This window comes from Lissotriton helveticus, chromosome 12 (assembly GCF_964261635.1).
Source record: "Lissotriton helveticus chromosome 12, aLisHel1.1, whole genome shotgun sequence".
Lineage (NCBI taxonomy): Eukaryota > Metazoa > Chordata > Amphibia > Caudata > Salamandridae > Lissotriton > Lissotriton helveticus.
In genome coordinates this window covers 694,834,059-694,858,392 of record NC_136073.1, presented here as the reverse complement: position 1 = coordinate 694,858,392, position 24,334 = coordinate 694,834,059, and the positions used below count along the sequence as shown (strand labels likewise).

The 24,334-nt window shown below is 46.2% G+C and overlaps 1 protein-coding gene across 2 annotated transcripts in view; it reads left to right on the top strand.

The window, feature by feature from the left end:
- HYDIN (HYDIN axonemal central pair apparatus protein) overlaps positions 1-24,334 on the top strand; it is a 3,619,565-nt gene that overhangs the window by 831,904 nt on the left and 2,763,327 nt on the right. For both annotated transcript variants that reach the window (XM_078670948.1, XM_078670947.1), the window contains exon 19: positions 21,743-21,981. In XM_078670948.1, the coding sequence (XP_078527074.1) occupies positions 21,743-21,981 (239 nt within the window). The remainder of the gene's footprint in view (positions 1-21,742; positions 21,982-24,334) is intronic.

The window sequence follows — 24,334 nt, the reverse complement described above, 5'->3', positions numbered from 1 at the left end:
AGAGACTCTGTCCCTCACCACCCCTTGTTGTAAATATTTTTGTCCACCCTAAGCGTGGAAGGGTATACTCAGACATGAGTCCCTTGCTCATTGCACCATCAGGATTCAAGCAAGCCGGGCCGAAGACGGCTGTAATGCCAGAAACCGGTCCCCGGAAGCTTGTTTCCTTCCCAGTGAAAGAATTGGCTTTTGTAGTCTGGTCTGCCCTGTTCCCATGATGCACTGGGCCAGGGACAGACTAATTTGCATACAGCCAGGTTCTGAAACTGGGATGGTGCAATGAGCTAAAAAACGGTGTTGGATCTAGCCCTGATCACTTGACTGGGTGAGAGTATTCTGCTTAATTCAGAGACTCTGTCCCTCACCACCCCTTGTTGTAAAAGACGTCAGAGCCTGAGCACACACGTGGGATGAGATGAAATGGTGCTTCAACCCTCAAGCCTAAGGAGTCACTGGCCTTGGTCATGGCCCTCTTGAGAAGGATGGCGCGAGCTGGTCTATATGCGGATCCAGAACCTGGCCTGAGGCGTTCACTACACAGGTTCTACTCTTTCGATATGCTGCTCACCCGATGCCCGACCTCTCGTTGAGCTTCCCTTCATAGAGGGTGGTAACTAAGGACTCTGAGTGAGTGTATAACTGGGGACTCAGCTTTTATCTGGAAGAAGGACCGTTACATCTGTAGGCAACTCATTCATTATGCTCTTTAGCAAAGACAGTCATTTTACAGGAAAAGCAGGGTGTCCCCGCCATTTTCTCCCTTCATAACACCAAGGTTACTAGAATGGAAGCCATTTGAGGTCTGTAGTGTCATGTGTTTTTCGTGGGTTGATTAGCTATCCTGCTGCAACCAGCGTTTTGGACTTTTCCCACCAGAGAGAAGAGTCAGTAGTCACTAATAACAGGGTTTAGAGGAGGCCGTTCCCTCCACGGACCTCGCTGCACCACTGCCCGCAGCCCGTTACCTCGTTTGCTATTTTAATGCTACCAGGCTGTTGGTCTTGGCCACCTAATTTGCCGTCCTTGCTGCCAGCGTAAAACGGGGGGTGGGGGGGCTGCAATTCCCTCAGCTAGATGGGATACAGCTGTGAGTCTAATTACAGGCACGCCGCACTCGAATCCAGAGCTGGGGTTGGAAGCAGCGCGCGCTCTGCAGCCTCCCTGGGCTCCATGCAGTCTTCCCCACCCCCTGCAGTAATTAGCGCAATCCTGGCAGGTTGTAAAGCTTCCTGAGCATGGCACCCTCCCCTGTAATTATCAGGGAGGTGTCCAAGAATTCTGCACAACAGACATTTTATTAAGCTTTCAAACCACTCATAGCTGTGTGTTGTGCAGCACATTTCAGCTGTCCTTCCAGTCAAATACTTTAGCCCGCTGCAAATTTTAGATGTAGTAGAATGAGCCGGACGACCACAGGGAATTGATAACCGATTTACAGATAAACGACTCTTTCAGACAAAACATAGTTTGGACCCTAAACTGAATTATGAAACTTAATTAAGCTTGTTTATCTTTGGTTGAGTCCGACTTTAGTCCTGCCTATCATGCCTTCTGGGTCATAGATATATTCTGTGGAAGGGCATTTATTAGCGGGTCATCTTCACAAATCACCAGCCACTCCAGTGTAAATAACTAAATTACTACGCTATTCTCTAAAATGTTTCGGATGAAATTCTAGGCATTTCACCAAGGTCAATTTTTCATCAAGTGCCTGATCTGATGGTTAGATTTTTTTCCTACTCAAAATCTTCTCAGCATGAATTTGTCACTTTACACTCGCCAACTGTGCCTGATGTTAAGTGAGTCGTTCTCTTTAGTTTGAATACTGTCACTTAAAGGGGCAACAACCATAAACATTTTCTGAGGCAGGGTGGTTGTTCAGTCTGATTTCTTAAGACCCCACATTAAGGGGAGCTGTCATGCATAATCCCTATTGTTCCGTGCTTATGCTGGTCCATCTTGAATATGGCGAGATTTCCCGTCTATGCCCTCACGCACAGAACAAGCGCATTGTTGCAACCAATTAGCTGTGGAAATGCTCTATATAAATATTCATGTTAATACTTTAATCCCCTCCTAAAGAGTATAGAGGCCTAATTTTATGATAGGGCAACTCCAGGTGGCCAAGTACTGCACTACCAGTATAAAGGGACCAGGTTGCCACAACAAAGAGTCATTTTGTCCCATTTCTAGGGGAAAGGTTTGGGAAATGTCACTGGCCCTCCGGGATGTTTTAATTTTTACAACCACACACATAGGCTTTCTGAGCTTAATTTGATTCCCTTTACTTCCTTAAAAAAATTACATTCACATTTTTGCTTGATTATTTATTGGTCCTGTCATAATTGATATGGATTTCAAACTGCTGATTATTCACTTTTTGAATATGCCCTAGGCGTCAAGACTTTTTCCCCTAGTTGACGGAGTTTTTGCAATACTCCTGCACGCTGGCAGGTGGCGCCAATGGGCCTAGATGGCTGAGTCCTTCTGCACCACACAGGACAGATGCAGGCCCTTATAAGCATCATCTGTGCTTACTGACATTAGTTCCTTAACTTCCGCACCAACAGATGCAGCTACCCTTATCTCTTTGAGACAGATTTATGACCAAAAGAAAATTGCATAGGGTACTAGGGAATAAGTCACTCCCAAATCTACAGAGTTCAAGCCCTGTGGGTATTGTATTGTATTGTATTGTAATTGCATTTATATAGCGCTTACTACCCTTGACAAGGCGTCGAAGCGCTTTTTCGGCGAGTAGCACTCTACTCCGGGACCCATAAAGGATTAGTGTTGAAAATTAGTATAGTATAAATATGAAGTAATTTGAGTAGTGGATATGTTATTCAGTTATTTGGGTAGCATATTAGTATAGTTGTATATGGAATTTGAGATGTGAACATGTTAGTCTGTTAATTTTGATGGAAAAGGATTGCGGAGGGATAAAAGAGTGAAGGATTTTTTTCTTTTTTTTTTTTAGGTCTTCGCAGTGGGAGGAGGCTTTTGGATGAGTAAAAGGGAGTTTTGGAGGCGAGGAGTCAGGGAAGAGTTTAGAAAGGATTGTTTTAGGGGATCGGTATAGTAAAAAGAGGTGTCAGATGATGCAAGGAGGGGTAGAGTAGGAGAGAGTCTAGAAAGGGTTATTTTGGAGATCATAGTAGTGGTATGGGGTTTGGGATAAATGAGAGAGTTGGTTTAAAGGATGTATTGATAGATGTATAGGATGAGAGATAGGGTAGTGCATTGGAAGGAGTAGTAGAAAGAAGTTTGAGATGAGTCAGAAGGTTGGACTAGAAGATATATTGAGCGAAGTATAGGCTGAGAAATAGGGTAGTACACTGGAAATGCTAAATTAGAAGAACGTGATAAATATATAGATCCATAAGTACATTGAAAGTATATAGATACATAAGAGGTAAGTATATGTAGATTAGAGATATTGATAGAGGCACAGGATGAGAAATAGGGTAGTGCATTGGATATGCTTTTTTCAGAAAAAAAAGTAACAGACACGCAGATCCAAGTACATGAAAGGTACATAGATGCACAATGGAAGTATGTACATGTAGACCAAGGATGATTTATTTATTTATTTATTTATTATTATTATTTTCTCTTAACAACATAACATTATTTTACATGTTTATACAAAGTAATACACAAAGATAGGTACATATCTATAGTGCAAACAAATGCTTATATACAGAGGGATATGCTGTAAATTTCTATTTGCGTATGGTGCTTATGTGGGGAAGAGCCAAATCTTGAGTAGTTTTCTGAAGATAAGGTGGTTGTCGGTGGACCTTATGTTGGGGGTAAAGAGTTCCATAGTTTGGCTGCTTGAACAGAGAAGGATGTGCCACCCATGGTTTTTTCTTGTATGGTGGGATTTTGAGGCGAGAAGCTCCTTTAAAGCGGAGGTTCCTTTGTTGAATGTGTTTGGTGATTTTATTCCTGATGAAGAGTGGTCCTATTCCATGTATTGCTTTGTGGGTGATAAAAAGCAGCTTGAACGTGGATCTTCTGGCAACCGGTAACCAAGGCAGGAGAGATGTGGACTCTGACCTGGGAAAACCACAACTGCCAGTCTCAGCAAGCCAAGCACCACTTAATCAGCATTGTATTTCAATATCATTTGGCTTTCCACAATTGCCCCATACTATCAGCATAATAAGTGGATTGATTTGCATCATGTGCATCTTATGTTCAACTATGGACGTGACAATGGAGTGAAGAAAACCTTGCACGCCTTCAAAAAACCGTCAAGTCTCACCCATACACCGATGGTTAATGTAGAAGAGAAGAAATGTTTCACCGTCTCTGTTTTATATACATTTAATATTAAGAAAACATTCACAAGGCACAACACAGTCCCAACTGAAATGAGCCCATATGTATATGTTTCGGATGAGGCCAAATGAATGCATAGCCAGTTTTAACAAGTATTTCCGCTCATATCTTGGAAAATACCACAGAGGGCCCGGATGTCAAATCACATTTTGCATTTGAATATGAATCTGAAGCGGGCCAAGCACACAACCAGCATAAGCCCCCTTCATATCCGACAACTAGTACCTCTTAACTAATCTTCCATCTAGCACCCATGGCGTGAGTGATTTTCAGGCAAGCCCAAAATGGAACATAGCAATGTGACACTTGTATACCCATTAATATAACTTCGCCTTCCTGAGTTCCATATATTTAAAATATACTGTGGTACATGCCAAACGAGTCTGAGCAACAATAACAGGTCTTGTTAGAATTTCAAATCAGACAGTCACCAAACATGTCTGTATTTAAAGCATCTGACATTCTCAAATTGGATGTAACATGCGTCATACCCTTAAAGGAGATGCCTAATTTGTAAATATGTGCAGCCAAGTGTGCCCCTGTATACTCCAATCCTATCGTGAGTCCAAAGAGTGTTTATAAATGCCACAAGCAACCGCTGACTCCCGTTTATCTCATAAGAAACTTATGCTATGCAAACAAATAATAGACGGAATGCCGAATTAATCATACATTCACTCCCAGTCAAGAGATCTGGGTTAAATCCATCGTTCTTTTGCTCACTATGCCACCCCAGTTTAGACCCAGCCATATGCAAATCAGTCTTGACCCTGTGCCTCATGGGAACATTCCAGACCGAACTGCCAGGCCCTTCCTGGGCCGGATACAAGCATCCTGGGACCGGTTTCAGGGCATTACCCTTCATCAGCCAGGCTAGCTTGAATTCAGTGGCACAGTGAGCAAGGGACTCACGTCTGGGTATACCTATCCCACTTAGGGTGAAAAGTGCTTTGCAAACAAATGATGGACGGAATGGTGAATAAATCATACATTCACCCCAGTCTAGAGATCTGGGTTAAATCCATTGTTCTATTGCTTACCATGCTACCCCAGTTTAGACCAATGGTGTGCAAATCAGTCTTGACCCTGTGCCTCATGGGAACATTCCAGACCGAACTGCCAGGCCAGGTCCTCCCTGGGCCGGAAACAAGCATCCTGGGACCGGTTTCAGGGCATTACCCTTCATCAGCCATGCTAGCTCGAATCCAGTGGCACAGTGAGCAAGGGACCCACGTCTGGGTATACCCATCCGACTTAGGGTGAAAAGTGCTATGCAAACAAATGATGGACGGAATGGTGAATAAATCATACATTCACCCCAGTCTAGAGATCTGGGTTAAATCCATTGTTCTTTTGCTTACCTCCTGGTGCGGTGTTTCCTGGGGGCCGGAGTCCCCTGTGGCAACGGGCAGCTGGTGGGAGCAGAAAGAGGCAAGTTGCGGACTTACAAAATGATCTCATTAGTAAACATAAGACTTTAATCCTGCATTAACAAAACCAGTCAGACTACAACCAATAAATTGCTGTTGCTTGCTCTATAGCAAAGCCTGTGCGTCTCTCAGCTAACATCCAGTATGGCCTGCTCCTTTCAGATTATTATAAAAACACAAAGTTAACAGTCTAGGGGTTAATTCTGTGGCCCGAATGCTGCAACTCAAGCATGTGGGCCCGCAAGCTGGAGACACCAGGGTGCTTTCTCCCCATCCCACACACACACCTACCAGAGCAGCAGAACAGCCAAAGTTGGCGTCTAGTAGACAGTTAATGTACCCCACCCTGTGTTGTTCTGTATCTGTCACCGTCTGCGCGTGACTTCATTAAATTGTGCACAACATAAGGCGCAGGCAGATTACTGTCATATTGTATGGCAGTAGTTGTTGCCAAGAGGGGAGAGGATGTGGCCTAACAGCCAAAGCTGCCGACTACTGAGCTGTGAAACTGGCTTAGAGTCTCTGCGTCGGCTCAACATCCTGTGAATCTGGGCAAATCACATAATCTCCTAGTACCTACCAAAAAAAGAGTGAATGGGTCCTTGTGTAACGTAACTGGTGCTCCTGTGCATTTTCAGCCAATATACATAATCGTAGGACTACAAAGTAATGCTCACGGAAAGGGAGAGGGTGATTGGATGACTGAAGCAGGGAAACGGAAGGGTTGTAGGATGGGGGAAATCCTCTCACTTATAAGTCAGAGAAAGTAAATTAAAGCAGCCCCTCAAACAGTGTCTGACATTCTATGTGAGGAGAAGAGAACAAGATGTACAGCCCTCTTTACAGAACTCAGAGCCACTGAAAGCATAGTGTGAAATGCTCTTGGAGAAAGGGAAAAGTAGTTCCTAAACAGATGGTAAGATGAGACAAATGGAGGGCCACATGAATGGGGTGCTGCTCTGTGGGAGTGAACAACCGACGAAAAGGAGGGACAAATAGGAAAGATTAACCATTCAGAAGCACAGGTTTTTCCAGGGCACTGAAAGAAACAAATGAAAAGCAATAAGTGGGCTGTAAGTCCACAAAGTATATAAAACATGTCTCAAAGAGACAGCGCAAGCGCTGTCTAGGCTCAACCTTATAAACCCTCACTATACTGTCATAGTGTAATCCTTGTTTTAAGCATCAGCCAAAATCATAGTGGAATAGAAGATATTGTTTAACAAAATGCTAGAATAAAATATTAAGGTAGATTACATTTGTTTCAGTTATAAAACTTTAATCACATCAGAGTGTTTATATAAATCTTATTCTATTCTTAGTTTTCATGTTTCTATGTTATGGTACTTTCTTCTATCAGGGTTCATAACCTGATGTTTTTTGACAGCCAGCACATATGTTGTCCTCTCCTAGCGTGCAGACCTCGGGCTTTCTCAAGGCTTGAGGTTTACACAGCCATAAGTATCTCGTGTTCTTTTTAGGTTGGTATTCTTCTTAGCAGATGGTTGGCAGTCGTAGTGCAGTCTGTTCCTGGTGGGGCTATTCCAACTTTTTTGTCCATGGTCCAGAGGGTCCCCTTTAATCTCTACTTATCCAAGCACAATAGACGGATAGGTGGATAACTTGACAGAAATAAGAAAGGATTGATATTTGGATACAGGTTTAATTTTCTCTCAATATGTAGACATATTTTTCATGAAATCTAATTTAAGGTATAAGATTCATGACTTCTAGGTAGAGAAATCACTTTTACTGGGTAATGGAATAATTCTCATGCTTCATGCTAGTTCCATCCTTTGCCTCTATGTTATAGTCATACATAGGTAGCACTGCAATGTTACACCTTTGTTTATTTAATATTGAGAAATTACGCTTACATTTTTGCAAAATCCTTTAAGCTACATCAAGTGTAATGTACCAGAGAATGCAGGTCATTTGTACATCTCCATATGCAGGGCTAACCTTTCAGTGGTTACAGAGTTGTGAGCGTGCAATGTTTCGGAAACCAGTAGCACTCAAAGTGTTCTGGGCACACCACTCTTTGAAATTATTTGGGAATTTCGTTTGTCAAACAAAAAATATACACATCTTTTTTCACTTGAAAAAATCTACAACACCATTATGAATGCACTGACTAGCTGTGTAATTGCATGCCTGCATAAACTGTTGTGAGGACATATGTATGTTTAAAGCAGTACTGCATCATTATATATTGTACATTTTGTAAGCTGCACCTGCGCACTGTTTGCTCCTGGATTGCACCGACTGCTACCTCTTATACTTTCTGCCTACTCTTGGCCACTCACTAGTGTCACTCCTGTGCTTTGTAACCAACGGTTGATAGTTGTTCTTTGCATATGTGTATTATTATCGTTCTTCCTCCCACACCCACTGTTACAGCCATCCTAACATGGATCTCATCGGCAAGCACACATATAGAATCAACTACCCTTCCACTCTCACCAAAAAAGCCGCTAAACGCTTTAAACACAACTTCATGAGGTCGCACCCTGAAACGCCCTTTGCCGACACCTACTTCTCACCGGGCAATGGAGCCCTGAACATTGATATCATCTTCCACACCTCACGCAGAGCTCAATGGAGAAAAGCGTTCCTAACCCTACTCACCGTCTCCACCACCAGGAAAACCGCTCATGGCCTAACTCTCTCTATCACACCTTCCCAACTCTTCCCTGGCAGAACCACCATTACTATCTACAATAACGGGATTGTCCTAATTCAATCCACAGACAAGAACCTGGAACTACTAGACAACCTGTTCCCCAAGTTCAAAGAGCACCTCTCCAAGCTGCGGACCTCCACCCATAACTCCTCCAGCACTATCACTCCTGACGTCGTAGCCCCCACCCACAGCCCTTCTAACATAGCTCAGCAGAGGATCCACACGCACTTCACCTCTACCCCCAGCACCCTAGTCAATAGCCCTCCTGCTGTTACCACCCCACGCTCCCCAAGCCCAGCCACAAATATCTCTCCCTCATACACTAGCCGCCCCTCTAACACTATCCCCTTGATCCCCACTCATATCACTCCCATTCCTCTCTCCCCTGACATAACAACTCCCACCCACAACCCCTCTTACCTAGACCCGCACCAGAACGACACACATAACGACAAATCCCACCCTTTGTTCCCCCCCACTCTCAGTCCCCACGTGAGAACACTCACCCCCATACATCCTCGATACCCCCACATCCTCGATACCCCCAGGCTCCCTTCCCCCCACCTTACACCCCCCACGAACGCCTCTGAACACACCACCGTCCGGAGCTTACCTTCCCCCCCCCCCGGTGACAGATCCTTCTCCCTCCCCTGCTCCACCCTCCCAACTAGACTCACAGAACATACCACCTCCCTTACCGTAGCATCCCCCCTCTCTCCCCTCCCATTCTCAGCCCCCACTACCTTCCTGCCACCCCCGGTGTCTTCAGCCTTCACTCACTCTTCAACTCATCGACACAGTCTCCGTCCGACGTCTCTACCTATGCCTCCCACCTTCCCCCTACCTCACCCACACCCCTCGCCCACAAATTCTCCCACACATCGAATGCCATCCCACCCAATATCACCGTAGAACACTCCAATAACGCTAGCATATCCCCCCCCCTCGGTACCCTGCTCGCTTTCCAGCTCACTACTCAACCACTCGCCAACGGCTCTCATCACCAACCCCATCCCCAATACACCTCTGGACTTGACGTTATCCACCCTCCAACAAGTCAAAGAGGATCTCCTACAAGTCAAAAAAGATCTCCACGCAATCAAAGAACTTCTCTTCTCACAGCCCAGTCAACCTCCCACCATTCCACTACCCTACAAACGACGCACCCTCCCCACATACCCTCGCCTTCAACGACCCCCGCGCTGGCCGACTATCCCCGCTCGCAATAACTCCCACCACCCCCGTCGTGTCCTCAACTCCCTGTCGGACCGCGACTTATGCTCCCTCCTTCGCTCTTATGGCCCAGGTCCGGTAAAACACATAGCCATCACACACATCCCCATACCCACAATTCTCACAAATCCCCTGAGGCTCCCAACCTTTAGCAACAGAGGTTCCGTCCCTAACAACCTCAGAAAAGTGTCCCTCTCTCTAGAGGGCTCGACCACCCTTCTCACTCCCAAACTCAAATGCATCCTACTCAATTGCAGATCGGCCCAGAGACACTCCTCCGACATCGCTGACCTCGTCTCAACAATGGATCTGGACCTAGCCATTCTGACTGAAACTTGGCTTACTGAAGCCTCTACACCGATAATGGACATACTAGTCCCCCCCAATTATCACATCATTAGACTGGACAGGCCTCCTGGCAAGACGGGCGGGGGAATTGCATGCATTTTTAGGAGCAACCTCTCCGTTACTAAAGCCACCTCCCCCCCCCTTACTTCCTGTGAACTCCTCTGCCTCGATATCACCAGCGAGGGCAAACAAGTTTGTGCTTTACATCTCATCTATCACCCGCCTGGTGACAACCTCACATTCACTCAACAATTCATGGACACGATCACATCCAATGCCGGTCGGCAGACCACCCAAGTCTACCTGGGTGACTTTAATCTCCACTGGAATGATCAGAAAGACGCAGTGGTGAATAGTCTCAAAACTTTCCTTAATGCGCTTGACCTCACCCAAATATGCGATAGACCAACACACGACAAAGGCTTGATACTCGATCTCATCATCGCCGAAGAGGTCTCTACCCAACTGGAGTCGATCCAACCCTGTGATTGGTCAGACCACCACATTATCACCTTCTTTATCAACGAAAAAGTTAAACTTAACCCGGCTCAACCTAACAAATCCAAGACCTGGAAAAGGGACATGAAGAATCTTAACCCCAATACCCTGCCTCCCCACATCGGCAGTCTCCTCCTTCCCCCTTCAGGTGCCTCGGATGTTCTATCACTGACCAATCACTACCTTGACTCTATGAATTCAATAGTCAACGAAGTCGCCCCATTGCAACTGAAGAGAGTCTCCACCAAGATCTCTAACCCTTGGTATGACGGCAGACTCAATGATGACAGGCGTGCTATGCGAATGGCAGAGCGCACCTGGAGATCCGACCCCTCATCACTGCATCTCAAAACGCTTAAGAACAAGAGAAATGCCTACTTTAGGAAAATAAAGCGCGCAAAGTCTGACTTCTTTAGCCGCCAGCTGGACCAAGCTAAAAACAGGCCAAAAAAGCTGTTCGAACTAATCAAAACTCAAACAAAGTCACAACCCTTACAATCAAACAGCACAACAAGCGACACCCCACATTGTGAAGCCTTCTCTGCTTTCTTTGAGCTAAAGACCGACAACATAAGAAATTACCTCATCATGGATGTAAGCCGATTCCCGAGCCACACCAGAATGTCTAACACTCAACCTAAAAATCATGCATCATGGTTGTCCTTCGACACCTACTCGGAAGAAGCAATACACAAACTGCTCTGCACCTTGAAGCCCTCTAATCACCTCATAGACCCCCTACCTGCTAATGCTGTAAAAGACTTCATCCCCCTGCTCCTCCCACTTTGGACCAAAATCATCAACAGCTCCCTTCAACAAGGTCTCATCCCAGACTCCCTCAAGGTGGGGCAAGTCACGCCTATTCTCAAGAAACCTACAGCTGACCCGTCTGACCTGAACAATTACCGCCCTATCACCAATATCCCCACCCTGGCCAAACTGCTGGAAAAATGTGTCCAACTCCAACTAACAAAACACATTGATCAATTTGACCTCCTCAATCCTCATCAATCAGGCTTCCGAGCGAAACATAGCACGGAAACAGCTATGACACACATAATTGATGACGCCCTCCAAATCCTTGATCGCAATGAGTCCTGCCTCCTCATCCTTCTTGAACTCTCTTCAGCATTTGACACGGTCAAACATGAGAACTTACTGGAGCTGCTAAGCACTAGAATGGGTCTATCGGGAACTGTTCTCAAATGGTTTACCTTCTTCCTTCATAACCGGTCTCAGAAGTTCAAGATCGACAATGTGCTATCTACACCTGTGCCAGCAGATCTAGGTGTTCCGCAAGGATCTTCCCTCTCCCCCACACTGTTCAACCTCGTCATGGAACCGCTCGCCGCCTTGCTCCAAGCATCCAATGTTCAATTCCATATGTACGCCGATGACACACAACTTTACCTAAAGCTACGATCCCCGGAAGATATCAAACTTCTGAATTCCACACTTAGTAATACTCAATCTTGGTTGGCCGATAATCACCTCAAACTAAATGCTCTGAAAACTGAGTTCCTACTCATTTCACCTCCGACGAAAATTACCACCACCCAAACCTGGCTCAATAACCTAACAGCACTCCATGTCCAACCGACCATCGTGGATTCTGCGAAATCCTTAGGCATCACACTCGACGCCAAGCTCAACATGCAACAGCACGTTAGCAAAGCCACAAAAGGAGCTAATTTCCAAATCAACACACTGAGGAAACTTAAACTCTTCCTCCCAGCCAAAGACTTCCAAACTGCTGTACAAGCTTTAATCATCCCTCGCATAGATTATGGAATTGTGGCCCTCAGCGGACTCCCGCTATCCACAACAGCACCCCTAAGAGCCTCCCTGAACGCTGCCGCGAGACTCATTACTAATTTACAACAAGGGGTGGTGATGGACAGAGTCTCTGAATTAAGCAGAGTACTCTCACCCAGTCAAGAGATCAGGGCTAGATCCAACACCGTTTTTTAGCTCATTGCACCATCCCAGTTTCAGAACCTGGCTGTATGCAAATTAGTCTGTCCCTGGCCCAGTGCATCATGGGAACAGGGCAGACCAGACTGCAAAAGCCAATTCTTACACTGGGAAGGAAACAAGCTTCCGGGGACCGGTTTCTGCCATTTCAGGCGTCTTCGGCCCGGCTTGCTTGAATCCTGATGGTGCAATGAGCAAGGGACTCACATCTGAGTATACCCTTCCATGCTTAGGGTGGACAAAATAATTTACAACAAGGGGTGGTGATGGACAGAGTCTCTGAATTAAGCAGAGTACTCTCACCCAGTCAAGAGATCAGGGCTAGATCCAACACCGTTTTTTAGCTCATTGCACCATCCCAGTTTCAGAACCTGGCTGTATGCAAATTAGTCTGTCCCTGGCCCAGTGCATCTTGGGAACAGGGCAGACCAGACTGCAAAAGCCAATTCTTACACTGGGAAGGAAACAAGCTTCCGGGGACCGGTTTCTGCCATTTCAGGCGTCTTCGGCCCGGCTTGCTTGAATCCTGATGGTGCAATGAGCAAGGGACTCACATCTGAGTATACCCTTCCACGCTTAGGGTGGACAAAATAATTTACAACAAGGGGTGGTGATGGACAGAGTCTCTGAATTAAGCAGAGTACTCTCACCCAGTCAAGAGATCAGGGCTAGATCCAACACCGTTTTTTAGCTCATTGCACCATCCCAGTTTCAGAACCTGGCTGTATGCAAATTAGTCTGTCCCTGGCCCAGTGCATCATGGGAACAGGGCAGACCAGACTGCAAAAGCCAATTCTTACACTGGGAAGGAAACAAGCTTCCGGGGACCGGTTTCTGCCATTTCAGGCGTCTTCGGCCCGGCTTGCTTGAATCCTGATGGTGCAATGAGCAAGGGACTCACATCTGAATATACCCTTCCACGCTTAGGGTGGACAAAATAATTTACAACAAGGGGTGGTGATGGACAGAGTCTCTGAATTAAGCAGAGTACTCTCACCCAGTCAAGAGATCAGGGCTAGATCCAACACCGTTTTTTAGCTCATTGCACCATCCCAGTTTCAGAACCTGGCTGTATGCAAATTAGTCTGTCCCTGGCCCAGTGCATCATGGGAACAGGGCAGACCAGACTGCAAAAGCCAATTCTTACACTGGGAAGGAAACAAGCTTCCGGGGACCGGTTTCTGCCATTTCAGGCGTCTTCGGCCCGGCTTGCTTGAATCCTGATGGTGCAATGAGCAAGGGACTCACATCTGAGTATACCCTTCCACGCTTAGGGTGGACAAAATAATTTACAACAAGGGGTGGTGATGGACAGAGTCTCTGAATTAAGCAGAGTACTCTCACCCAGTCAAGAGATCAGGGCTAGATCCAACACCGTTTTTTAGCTCATTGCACCATCCCAGTTTCAGAACCTGGCTGTATGCAAATTAGTCTGTCCCTGGCCCAGTGCATCATGGGAACAGGGCAGACCAGACTGCAAAAGCCAATTCTTACACTGGGAAGGAAACAAGCTTCCGGGGACCGGTTTCTGCCATTTCAGGCGTCTTCGGCCCGGCTTGCTTGAATCCTGATGGTGCAATGAGCAAGGGACTCACATCTGAGTATACCCTTCCACGCTTAGGGTGGACAAAATAATTTACAACAAGGGGTGGTGATGGACAGAGTCTCTGAATTAAGCAGAGTACTCTCACCCAGTCAAGAGATCAGGGCTAGATCCAACACCGTTTTTTAGCTCATTGCACCATCCCAGTTTCAGAACCTGGCTGTATGCAAATTAGTCTGTCCCTGGCCCAGTGCATCATGGGAACAGGGCAGACCAGACTGCAAAAGCCAATTCTTACACTGGGAAGGAAACAAGCTTCCGGGGACCGGTTTCTGCCATTTCAGGCGTCTTCGGCCCGGCTTGCTTGAATCCTGATGGTGCAATGAGCAAGGGACTCACATCTGAGTATACCCTTCCACGCTTAGGGTGGACAAAATAATTTACAACAAGGGGTGGTGATGGACAGAGTCTCTGAATTAAGCAGAGTACTCTCACCCAGTCAAGAGATCAGGGCTAGATCCAACACCGTTTTTTAGCTCATTGCACCATCCCAGTTTCAGAACCTGGCTGTATGCAAATTAGTCTGTCCCTGGCCCAGTGCATCATGGGAACAGGGCAGACCAGACTGCAAAAGCCAATTCTTACACTGGGAAGGAAACAAGCTTCCGGGGACCGGTTTCTGCCATTTCAGGCGTCTTCGGCCCGGCTTGCTTGAATCCTGATGGTGCAATGAGCAAGGGACTCACATCTGAGTATACCCTTCCACGCTTAGGGTGGACAAAATAATTTACAACAAGGGGTGGTGATGGACAGAGTCTCTGAATTAAGCAGAGTACTCTCACCCAGTCAAGAGATCAGGGCTAGATCCAACACCGTTTTTTAGCTCATTGCACCATCCCAGTTTCAGAACCTGGCTGTATGCAAATTAGTCTGTCCCTGGCCCAGTGCATCATGGGAACAGGGCAGACCAGACTGCAAAAGCCAATTCTTACACTGGGAAGGAAACAAGCTTCCGGGGACCGGTTTCTGCCATTTCAGGCGTCTTCGGCCCGGCTTGCTTGAATCCTGATGGTGCAATGAGCAAGGGACTCACATCTGAGTATACCCTTCCACGCTTAGGGTGGACAAAATAATTTACAACAAGGGGTGGTGATGGACAGAGTCTCTGAATTAAGCAGAGTACTCTCGCCCAGTCAAGAGATCAGGGCTAGATCCAACACCGTTTTTTAGCTCATTGCACCATCCCAGTTTCAGAACCTGGCTGTATGCAAATTAGTCTGTCCCTGGCCCAGTGCATCATGGGAACAGGGCAGACCAGACTGCAAAAGCCAATTCTTACACTGGGAAGGAAACAAGCTTCTGGGGACCGGTTTCTGCCATTTCAGGCGTCTTCGGCCCGGCTTGCTTGAATCCTGATGGTGCAATGAGCAAGGGACTCACATCTGAGTATACCCTTCCACGCTTAGGGTGGACAAAATAATTTACAACAAGGGGTGGTGATGGACAGAGTCTCTGAATTAAGCAGAGTACTCTCACCCAGTCAAGAGATCAGGGCTAGATCCAACACCGTTTTTTAGCTCATTGCACCATCCCAGTTTCAGAACCTGGCTGTATGCAAATTAGTCTGTCCCTGGCCCAGTGCATCATGGGAACAGGGCAGACCAGACTGCAAAAGCCAATTCTTACACTGGGAAGGAAACAAGCTTCCGGGGACCGGTTTCTGCCATTTCAGGCGTCTTCGGCCCGGCTTGCTTGAATCCTGATGGTGCAATGAGCAAGGGACTCACATCTGAGTATACCCTTCCACGCTTAGGGTGGACAAAATAATTTACAACAAGGGGTGGTGATGGACAGAGTCTCTGAATTAAGCAGAGTACTCTCACCCAGTCAAGAGATCAGGGCTAGATCCAACACCGTTTTTTAGCTCATTGCACCATCCCAGTTTCAGAACCTGGCTGTATGCAAATTAGTCTGTCCCTGGCCCAGTGCATCATGGGAACAGGGCAGACCAGACTGCAAAAGCCAATTCTTACACTGGGAAGGAAACAAGCTTCCGGGGACCGGTTTCTGCCATTTCAGGCGTCTTCGGCCCGGCTTGCTTGAATCCTGATGGTGCAATGAGCAAGGGACTCACATCTGAGTATACCCTTCCACGCTTAGGGTGGACAAAAACATTTACAACAAGGGGTGGTGATGGACAGAGTCTCTGAATTAAGCAGAGTACTCTCACCCAGTCAAGAGATCAGGGCTAGATCCAACACCGTTTTTTAGCTCATTGCACCATCCCAGTTTCAGAACCTGGCTGTATGCAAATTAGTCTGTCCCTGGCCCAGTGCATCATGGGAACAGGGCAGACCAGACTGCAAAAGCCAATTCTTACACTGGGAAGGAAACAAGCTTCCGGGGACCGGTTTCTGCCATTTCAGGCGTCTTCGGCCCGGCTTGCTTGAATCCTGATGGTGCAATGAGCAAGGGACTCACATCTGAGTATACCCTTCCACGCTTAGGGTGGACAAAATAATTTACAACAAGGGGTGGTGATGGACAGAGTCTCTGAATTAAGCAGAGTACTCTCACCCAGTCAAGAGATCAGGGCTAGATCCAACACCGTTTTTTAGCTCATTGCACCATCCCAGTTTCAGAACCTGGCTGTATGCAAATTAGTCTGTCCCTGGCCCAGTGCATCATGGGAACAGGGCAGACCAGACTGCAAAAGCCAATTCTTACACTGGGAAGGAAACAAGCTTCCGGGGACCGGTTTCTGCCATTTCAGGCGTCTTCGGCCCGGCTTGCTTGAATCCTGATGGTGCAATGAGCAAGGGACTCACATCTGAGTATACCCTTCCACGCTTAGGGTGGACAAAATAATTTACAACAAGGGGTGGTGATGGACAGAGTCTCTGAATTAAGCAGAGTACTCTCACCCAGTCAAGAGATCAGGGCTAGATCCAACACCGTTTTTTAGCTCATTGCACCATCCCAGTTTCAGAACCTGGCTGTATGCAAATTAGTCTGTCCCTGGCCCAGTGCATCATGGGAACAGGGCAGACCAGACTGCAAAAGCCAATTCTTACACTGGGAAGGAAACAAGCTTCCGGGGACCGGTTTCTGCCATTTCAGGCGTCTTCGGCCCGGCTTGCTTGAATCCTGATGGTGCAATGAGCAAGGGACTCACATCTGAGTATACCCTTCCACGCTTAGGGTGGACAAAATAATTTACAACAAGGGGTGGTGATGGACAGAGTCTCTGAATTAAGCAGAGTACTCTCACCCAGTCAAGAGATCAGGGCTAGATCCAACACCGTTTTTTAGCTCATTGCACCATCCCAGTTTCAGAACCTGGCTGTATGCAAATTAGTCTGTCCCTGGCCCAGTGCATCATGGGAACAGGGCAGACCAGACTGCAAAAGCCAATTCTTACACTGGGAAGGAAACAAGCTTCCGGGGACCGGTTTCTGCCATTTCAGGCGTCTTCGGCCCGGCTTGCTTGAATCCTGATGGTGCAATGAGCAAGGGACTCACATCTGAGTATACCCTTCCACGCTTAGGGTGGACAAAATAATTTACAACAAGGGGTGGTGATGGACAGAGTCTCTGAATTAAGCAGAGTACTCTCGCCCAGTCAAGAGATCAGGGCTAGATCCAACACCGTTTTTTAGCTCATTGCACCATCCCAGTTTCAGAACCTGGCTGTATGCAAATTAGTCTGTCCCTGGCCCAGTGCATCATGGGAACAGGGCAGACCAGACTGCAAAAGCCAATTCTTACACTGGGAAGGAAACAAGCTTCTGGGGACCGGTTTCTGCCATTTCAGGCGTCTTCGGCCCGGCTTGCTTGAATCCTGATGGTGCAATGAGCAAGGGACTCACATCTGAGTATACCCTTCCACGCTTAGGGTGGACAAAATAATTTACAACAAGGGGTGGTGATGGACAGAGTCTCTGAATTAAGCAGAGTACTCTCACCCAGTCAAGAGATCAGGGCTAGATCCAACACCGTTTTTTAGCTCATTGCACCATCCCAGTTTCAGAACCTGGCTGTATGCAAATTAGTCTGTCCCTGGCCCAGTGCATCATGGGAACAGGGCAGACCAGACTGCAAAAGCCAATTCTTACACTGGGAAGGAAACAAGCTTCCGGGGACCGGTTTCTGCCATTTCAGGCGTCTTCGGCCCGGCTTGCTTGAATCCTGATGGTGCAATGAGCAAGGGACTCACATCTGAGTATACCCTTCCACGCTTAGGGTGGACAAAATAATTTACAACAAGGGGTGGTGATGGACAGAGTCTCTGAATTAAGCAGAGTACTCTCACCCAGTCAAGAGATCAGGGCTAGATCCAACACCGTTTTTTAGCTCATTGCACCATCCCAGTTTCAGAACCTGGCTGTATGCAAATTAGTCTGTCCCTGGCCCAGTGCATCATGGGAACAGGGCAGACCAGACTGCAAAAGCCAATTCTTACACTGGGAAGGAAACAAGCTTCCGGGGACCGGTTTCTGCCATTTCAGGCGTCTTCGGCCCGGCTTGCTTGAATCCTGATGGTGCAATGAGCAAGGGACTCACATCTGAGTATACCCTTCCACGCTTAGGGTGGACAAAATAATTTACAACAAGGGGTGGTGATGGACAGAGTCTCTGAATTAAGCAGAGTACTCTCACCCAGTCAAGAGATCAGGGTTAGATCCAACACCGTTTTTTAGCTCATTGCACCATCCCAGTTTCAGAACCTGGCTGTATGCAAATTAGTCTGTCCCTGGCCCAGTGCATCATGGGAACAGGGCAGACCAGACTGCAAAAGCCAATTCTTACACTGGGAAGGAAACAAGCTTCCGGGGACCGGTTTCTGCCATTTCAGGCGTCTTCGGCCCGGCTTGCTTGAATCCTGATGGTGCAATGAGCAAGGGACTCACATCTGAGTATACCCTTCCACGCTTAGGGTGGACAAAATAATTTACAACAAGGGGTGGTGATGGACAGAGTCTCTGAATTAAGCAGAGTACTCTCACCCAGTCAAGAGATCAGGGCTAGATCCAACACCGTTTTTTAGCTCATTGCACCATCCCAGTTTCAGAACCTGGCTGTATGCAAATTAGTCTGTCCCTGGCCCAGTGCATCATGGGAACAGGGCAGACCAGACTGCAAAAGCCAATTCTTACACTGGGAAGGAAACAAGCTTCCGGGGACCGGTTTCTGCCATTTCAGGCGTCTTCGGCCCGGCTTGCTTGAATCCTGATGGTGCAATGAGCAAGGGACTCACATCTGAGTATACCCTTCCACGCTTAGGGTGGACAAAATAATTTACAACAAGGGGTGGTGATGGACAGAGTCTCTGAATTAAGCAGAGTACTCTCACCCAGTCAAGAGATCAGGGCTAGATCCAACACCGTTTTTTAGCTCATTGCACCATCCCAGTTTCAGAACCTGGCTGTATGCAAATTAGTCTGTCCCTGGCCCAGTGCATCATGGGAACAGGGCAGACCAGACTGCAAAAGCCAATTCTTACACTGGGAAGGAAACAAGCTTCCGGGGACCGGTTTCTGCCATTTCAGGCGTCTTCGGCCCGGCTTGCTTGAATCCTGATGGTGCAATGAGCAAGGGACTCACATCTGAGTATACCCTTCCACGCTTAGGGTGGACAAAATAATTTACAACAAGGGTTGGTGATGGACAGAGTCTCTGAATTAAGCAGAGTACTCTCACCCAGTCAAGAGATCAGGGCTAGATCCAACACCGTTTTTTAGCTCATTGCACCATCCCAGTTTCAGAACCTGGCTGTATGCAAATTAGTCTGTCCCTGGCCCAGTGCATCATGGGAACAGGGCAGACCAGACTGCAAAAGCCAATTCTTACACTGGGAAGGAAACAAGCTTCCGGGGACCGGTTTCTGCCATTTCAGGCGTCTTCGGCCCGGCTTGTTTGAATCCTGATGGTGCAATGAGCAAGGGACTCACATCTGAGTATACCCTTCCACGCTTAGGGTGGACAAAATAATTTACAACAAGGGGTGGTGATGGACAGAGTCTCTGAATTAAGCAGAGTACTCTCACCCAGTCAAGAGATCAGGGCTAGATCCAACACCGTTTTTTAGCTCATTGCACCATCCCAGTTTCAGAACCTGGCTGTATGCAAATTAGTCTGTCCCTGGCCCAGTGCATCATGGGAACAGGGCAGACCAGACTGCAAAAGCCAAGACTCATTACTGGCTCAAGAAAACATTCGCATATATCCTCAGACTTAAAATCTCTAAAATGGCTGCCTCTTGAAGCCACAATACAGCTAAAAATTGCCGTTATGACACACTCGGCCGTGCACCACAAGGCACCCAACTACCTCGCTCAAAAGCTGTCTATATCAGGAGGTTCGAGATCCAATAGAAGTACAAAAAATCTACTCCTGAAACCTCGTAGATTCCGGAAAGAAAAAACATACAAGCGCTCCTTCTCAGGAATGGCACCCAGGATCTGGAATGCGCTCCCTCCTGAAACCAGGCTCATCTCCTCCACTGCACTCTTCAAGAAAGAGGTGAAAACCATCCTTCTGGCCAAGATCTCCTGAACTTTATAGATGTTGGATCAGAGACTCTGCATCGCTTTTTATTATTGATCACCTGATTGTTTCTTGGCACTATATTCTTACTTGATTGTGACACCACTATGCTACTCTCCTACTGCCGACCAATATATGATACACTTTAGTTTGTTGAATCACCGTCCCAATGCCCCCACCCCGTGTTCTCTCTATCCTAAGAAATTGGTATAAGCCATCCCTACATCCAATGGTTACCTGAACTCTATTGTAGCGGGATCAATGACTTGCGCCGTCTTATATTATTTGTTACCTGATTGTATATCTGTATGTTTTCTGTACATTATTTTTTATCTTATTATGTTAGTGACTATTATACTGAACCCATTATGTCTGTTCAGTTCTATTGCCCCTACCCCTGTCTCTGTGAAGCGCTCTGATATCTGTAAAGATCTTGTTCGCGCTATATAAAACTTTGAATAAATAAATAAACAAATAAATTCTATTTGCAGTTAATGTCTCTGAAGATTTTTATTGCTAACAACTGTAATTGCAACACCCTTTCTCTTCCATATTCCTTACAGGGCCTTCTATTTGCTGCCATTAATGCAGCTACAATAACATTTGCTATTAAGGCTAGGTCACAAACCGAGAATCTGGAGGGCATCGGTGTGTAGGGGAATGGATGTTGAGCACAGCGCCTGGCCACAGGCTAGGCTTTGCAACCAATGCCAAATGGACATGTCAACGGTTGAGTCCTGTCTGGTGGAGGATTTTTAGCACCTTCAGTGACGTCATTGGTTATGATATTGGATCTCACTTTTGATTATGTTGATGATGTAACTTGTAATGTTACTTGACAACATCTGTGACGTCATGGGATGTGCTAAGGGTTCTTAGCTTACTATGATGGGGAATTTCAGTGCTTTGTATTGTCACCTCAGTGCCCCTTTCACATATTTGTTTTTTGTTTATAGGTACACGCACATACACTCAATTTTCTCTGTGTAAGGGGTCATGTCTTATATAACATAAGCTCTTGTTTTCAAACAGTATAGAATGAAGACAATGTTGGCAATGTGTCAGCATATCCCGGGGTGGTTTGTTAGCTAGTGCTTTTGTACAAAACTCTCTCATGAACTCAATTGTGTGTTTTAGGTACGCAGTCGTTCACAATGGCGGATTGAGCCCAGTGAAGGGGTGGTTCCCCCAGAGGCTGATGTTGAAGTGACTCTAGTGGCTAACCTGGATGACACCCTGAAGTTTCAGGACAAAGTAAGCCTGGCAATTGAGAACAGCAATGTCTACACTATAAAAGTGCAGGCCACCGGAACAGGGACCACTATTACTACAGACAGGCCCTTTGCCCCAGCTCTCAACCTTGGGTCACACTTCAGGTAGGTACCCATGTCAATATCTTGTATTTACTTGCACTATTTTAATATGTGTACGGTAACTTGTCATTTTTTGGTGCCTATGGCGGCCAACAGTGAAGAGATGAACAAGAATATTTGGAAGAAGTAGAATACAGACACAGTTTTAGAAACTGTGGGGCTTATTTAATGTTTGGTGGACGGGATGCTTACAATTGTGGAGACAGTCATGTCTGCCATAAAACAAGTGCATTAGAGCCTATGGTGGACATGATGTTGCCACATTTCTGCAGCATTCTGCCTGCATCTTGGCACGCTCGCTCGTAAAAAAAAAAAGCCCAAGGGTTTATCTGAAAACACAGATGTCAAATATGACAGGTACTTTGCAGGTGCATTAAATTATAAAACGATGTACTTCCCCCAGCATATTATGGTTTGAAATTGAAAATATTTCTGTGATCCACCCAAAAATGTACGAAGATGCATATAAAAGTGTTATTGCATAATGCTGTTAATGTTTGATTATCACATCCCCATGCATATTTTGCTTTGCTTCAGAGTGTGATTAAAGAAAGGTAAGATTGGGAAGACAACGTAGCAAGGTGCTGAAGGTTGGATAGGAAAACGCAGGTATGAAGACTTTCTGAAAAGACCTCATATCAGGATATCAGACTGAGGAGAGATGCTTTTAAGTTTTATCCGAAGCAGCGGTAATCTTCCTTAGAATTCAGCAAAGTGAGAAACATTTCAGAGCATGATTGTTTAAACTACCCATCTTAGGGAATCGATAGAGGAGCATGAAGTTGAAGGGCCTTTAATTCCTCCATTGTAATGGAACTCTTTCAGTAGCTTCTTACTATGAATGCCAGGCACCAAGACTAGATCCTGAAAAAAACTTAAACGCAGTAACTTTCCTTCTGTGCTAAGTGGGCCAAGATTGCTTCAGCATTGATCTGTGAGTCCTAATTTTGGTGACATCAATGCCGCTATAGATAGGCCATATAGAGCTGGTTAAGTACTTATACTTTTTCCTGCGTTATGGATGCATAGTCACCATTTTTCAAGTTTCAACAATTTTTCACTCTGTTTAAAAAGAAAAGGACACAGCTGAAATCCTCTGGCTTTAACCCCTTCGACGCTCATGACGAGCTGGGCTCGTCATGGCGTAGCCTCCTCGTACGCTCATGACGAGCCCAGCTCGTCACGTAAAGTGCGCTTTTTAAAAACCCAGCGTACGGGCGGAATTCCGCCCGCACGCATGCGGTTAACCTATGCTCCTATTGTCAATGAAGGACCCTCATAGGTAGTTTCTCAGCTGTTTGGTCAATTCTGATGACCCTGTGTAAAACTTTTCTGTCTTATCAGATAAGAAAGAACTAAATTCAGACCCCATTCTGGCAAAACAAATGGAACCAGAACATATTCTGTGTTTCTTTTAAGAAACACAAAACTGGTAACTTGATATCAGGAGAGAACAGGCATAACTTTTCTCCCAAACAACCATTACTCAACCCAAGCCTAGTCCCTTTTTTATACAACAAACCCGTTAAAGTTAATTTTAGAAGAGTGATAAGAAGTACTTTTGATGTGGAGGGGTATTGAGGCTATGCCGATTGTCTTCAACCTGCTGCTCCAAGACACTGGTTGGCAGTATGTTAAGGGCTTAAGTCGAGGATCACCTTGGCTACCATGTTCTTCGACAGCCTGAAGCTTGACTGTAGACACTTAGAGGAGGTACTTGTAGAGCAGATTTGCATATTATACCCTAAAAAGAATAGCAAATGTGATTAAGCACTGTTATTGGCGTGTAGAAAGTGTGATTTTGCAAGCTCATTGAAGTTGCTAGTTACAGGCCTTGACTAGCTGGTCGACTTGTATATTGAAGGCTGGCTTATCCTCAAATTGGTTTGTGAGTGTCCACAAAGTAGTTAATTGAATAGTCATTCATAAATACTGGGCCAATAGAAAGTCAGCCACTTTAGCAGAGTCTGGGAGGGAAAAGATACTGTGTTGATGCTTGAAATATGATTGACTGTCTTTTAGACTGATCAGCCTTAGAGAAGGCTTCCCTAAAACGTTTTGCCTTATTCCTCCATTCTTGCTGATCTTGTTTTTGTTGCTCTTAGAACTCTGTGCACTTTACCACTGCCGTCCAATGCTGAAGTGTATGTACTCACACCCCAGAGCATGGCAAATTGGCTTAAACCCAATTGGCACATTTAATTTACTTTTGAGCTCCTAGTAAAGTGGTACTACATATACCTAGGGCCTATAAATTAAATGCTACTAGTGGGCCTGCAACACCCATTGTGCCACCCACTTAAGTAGCCCTTTAAACATGTCTCAGGCTTGCAGTTGTACCCTGTGTGTGCAGTTT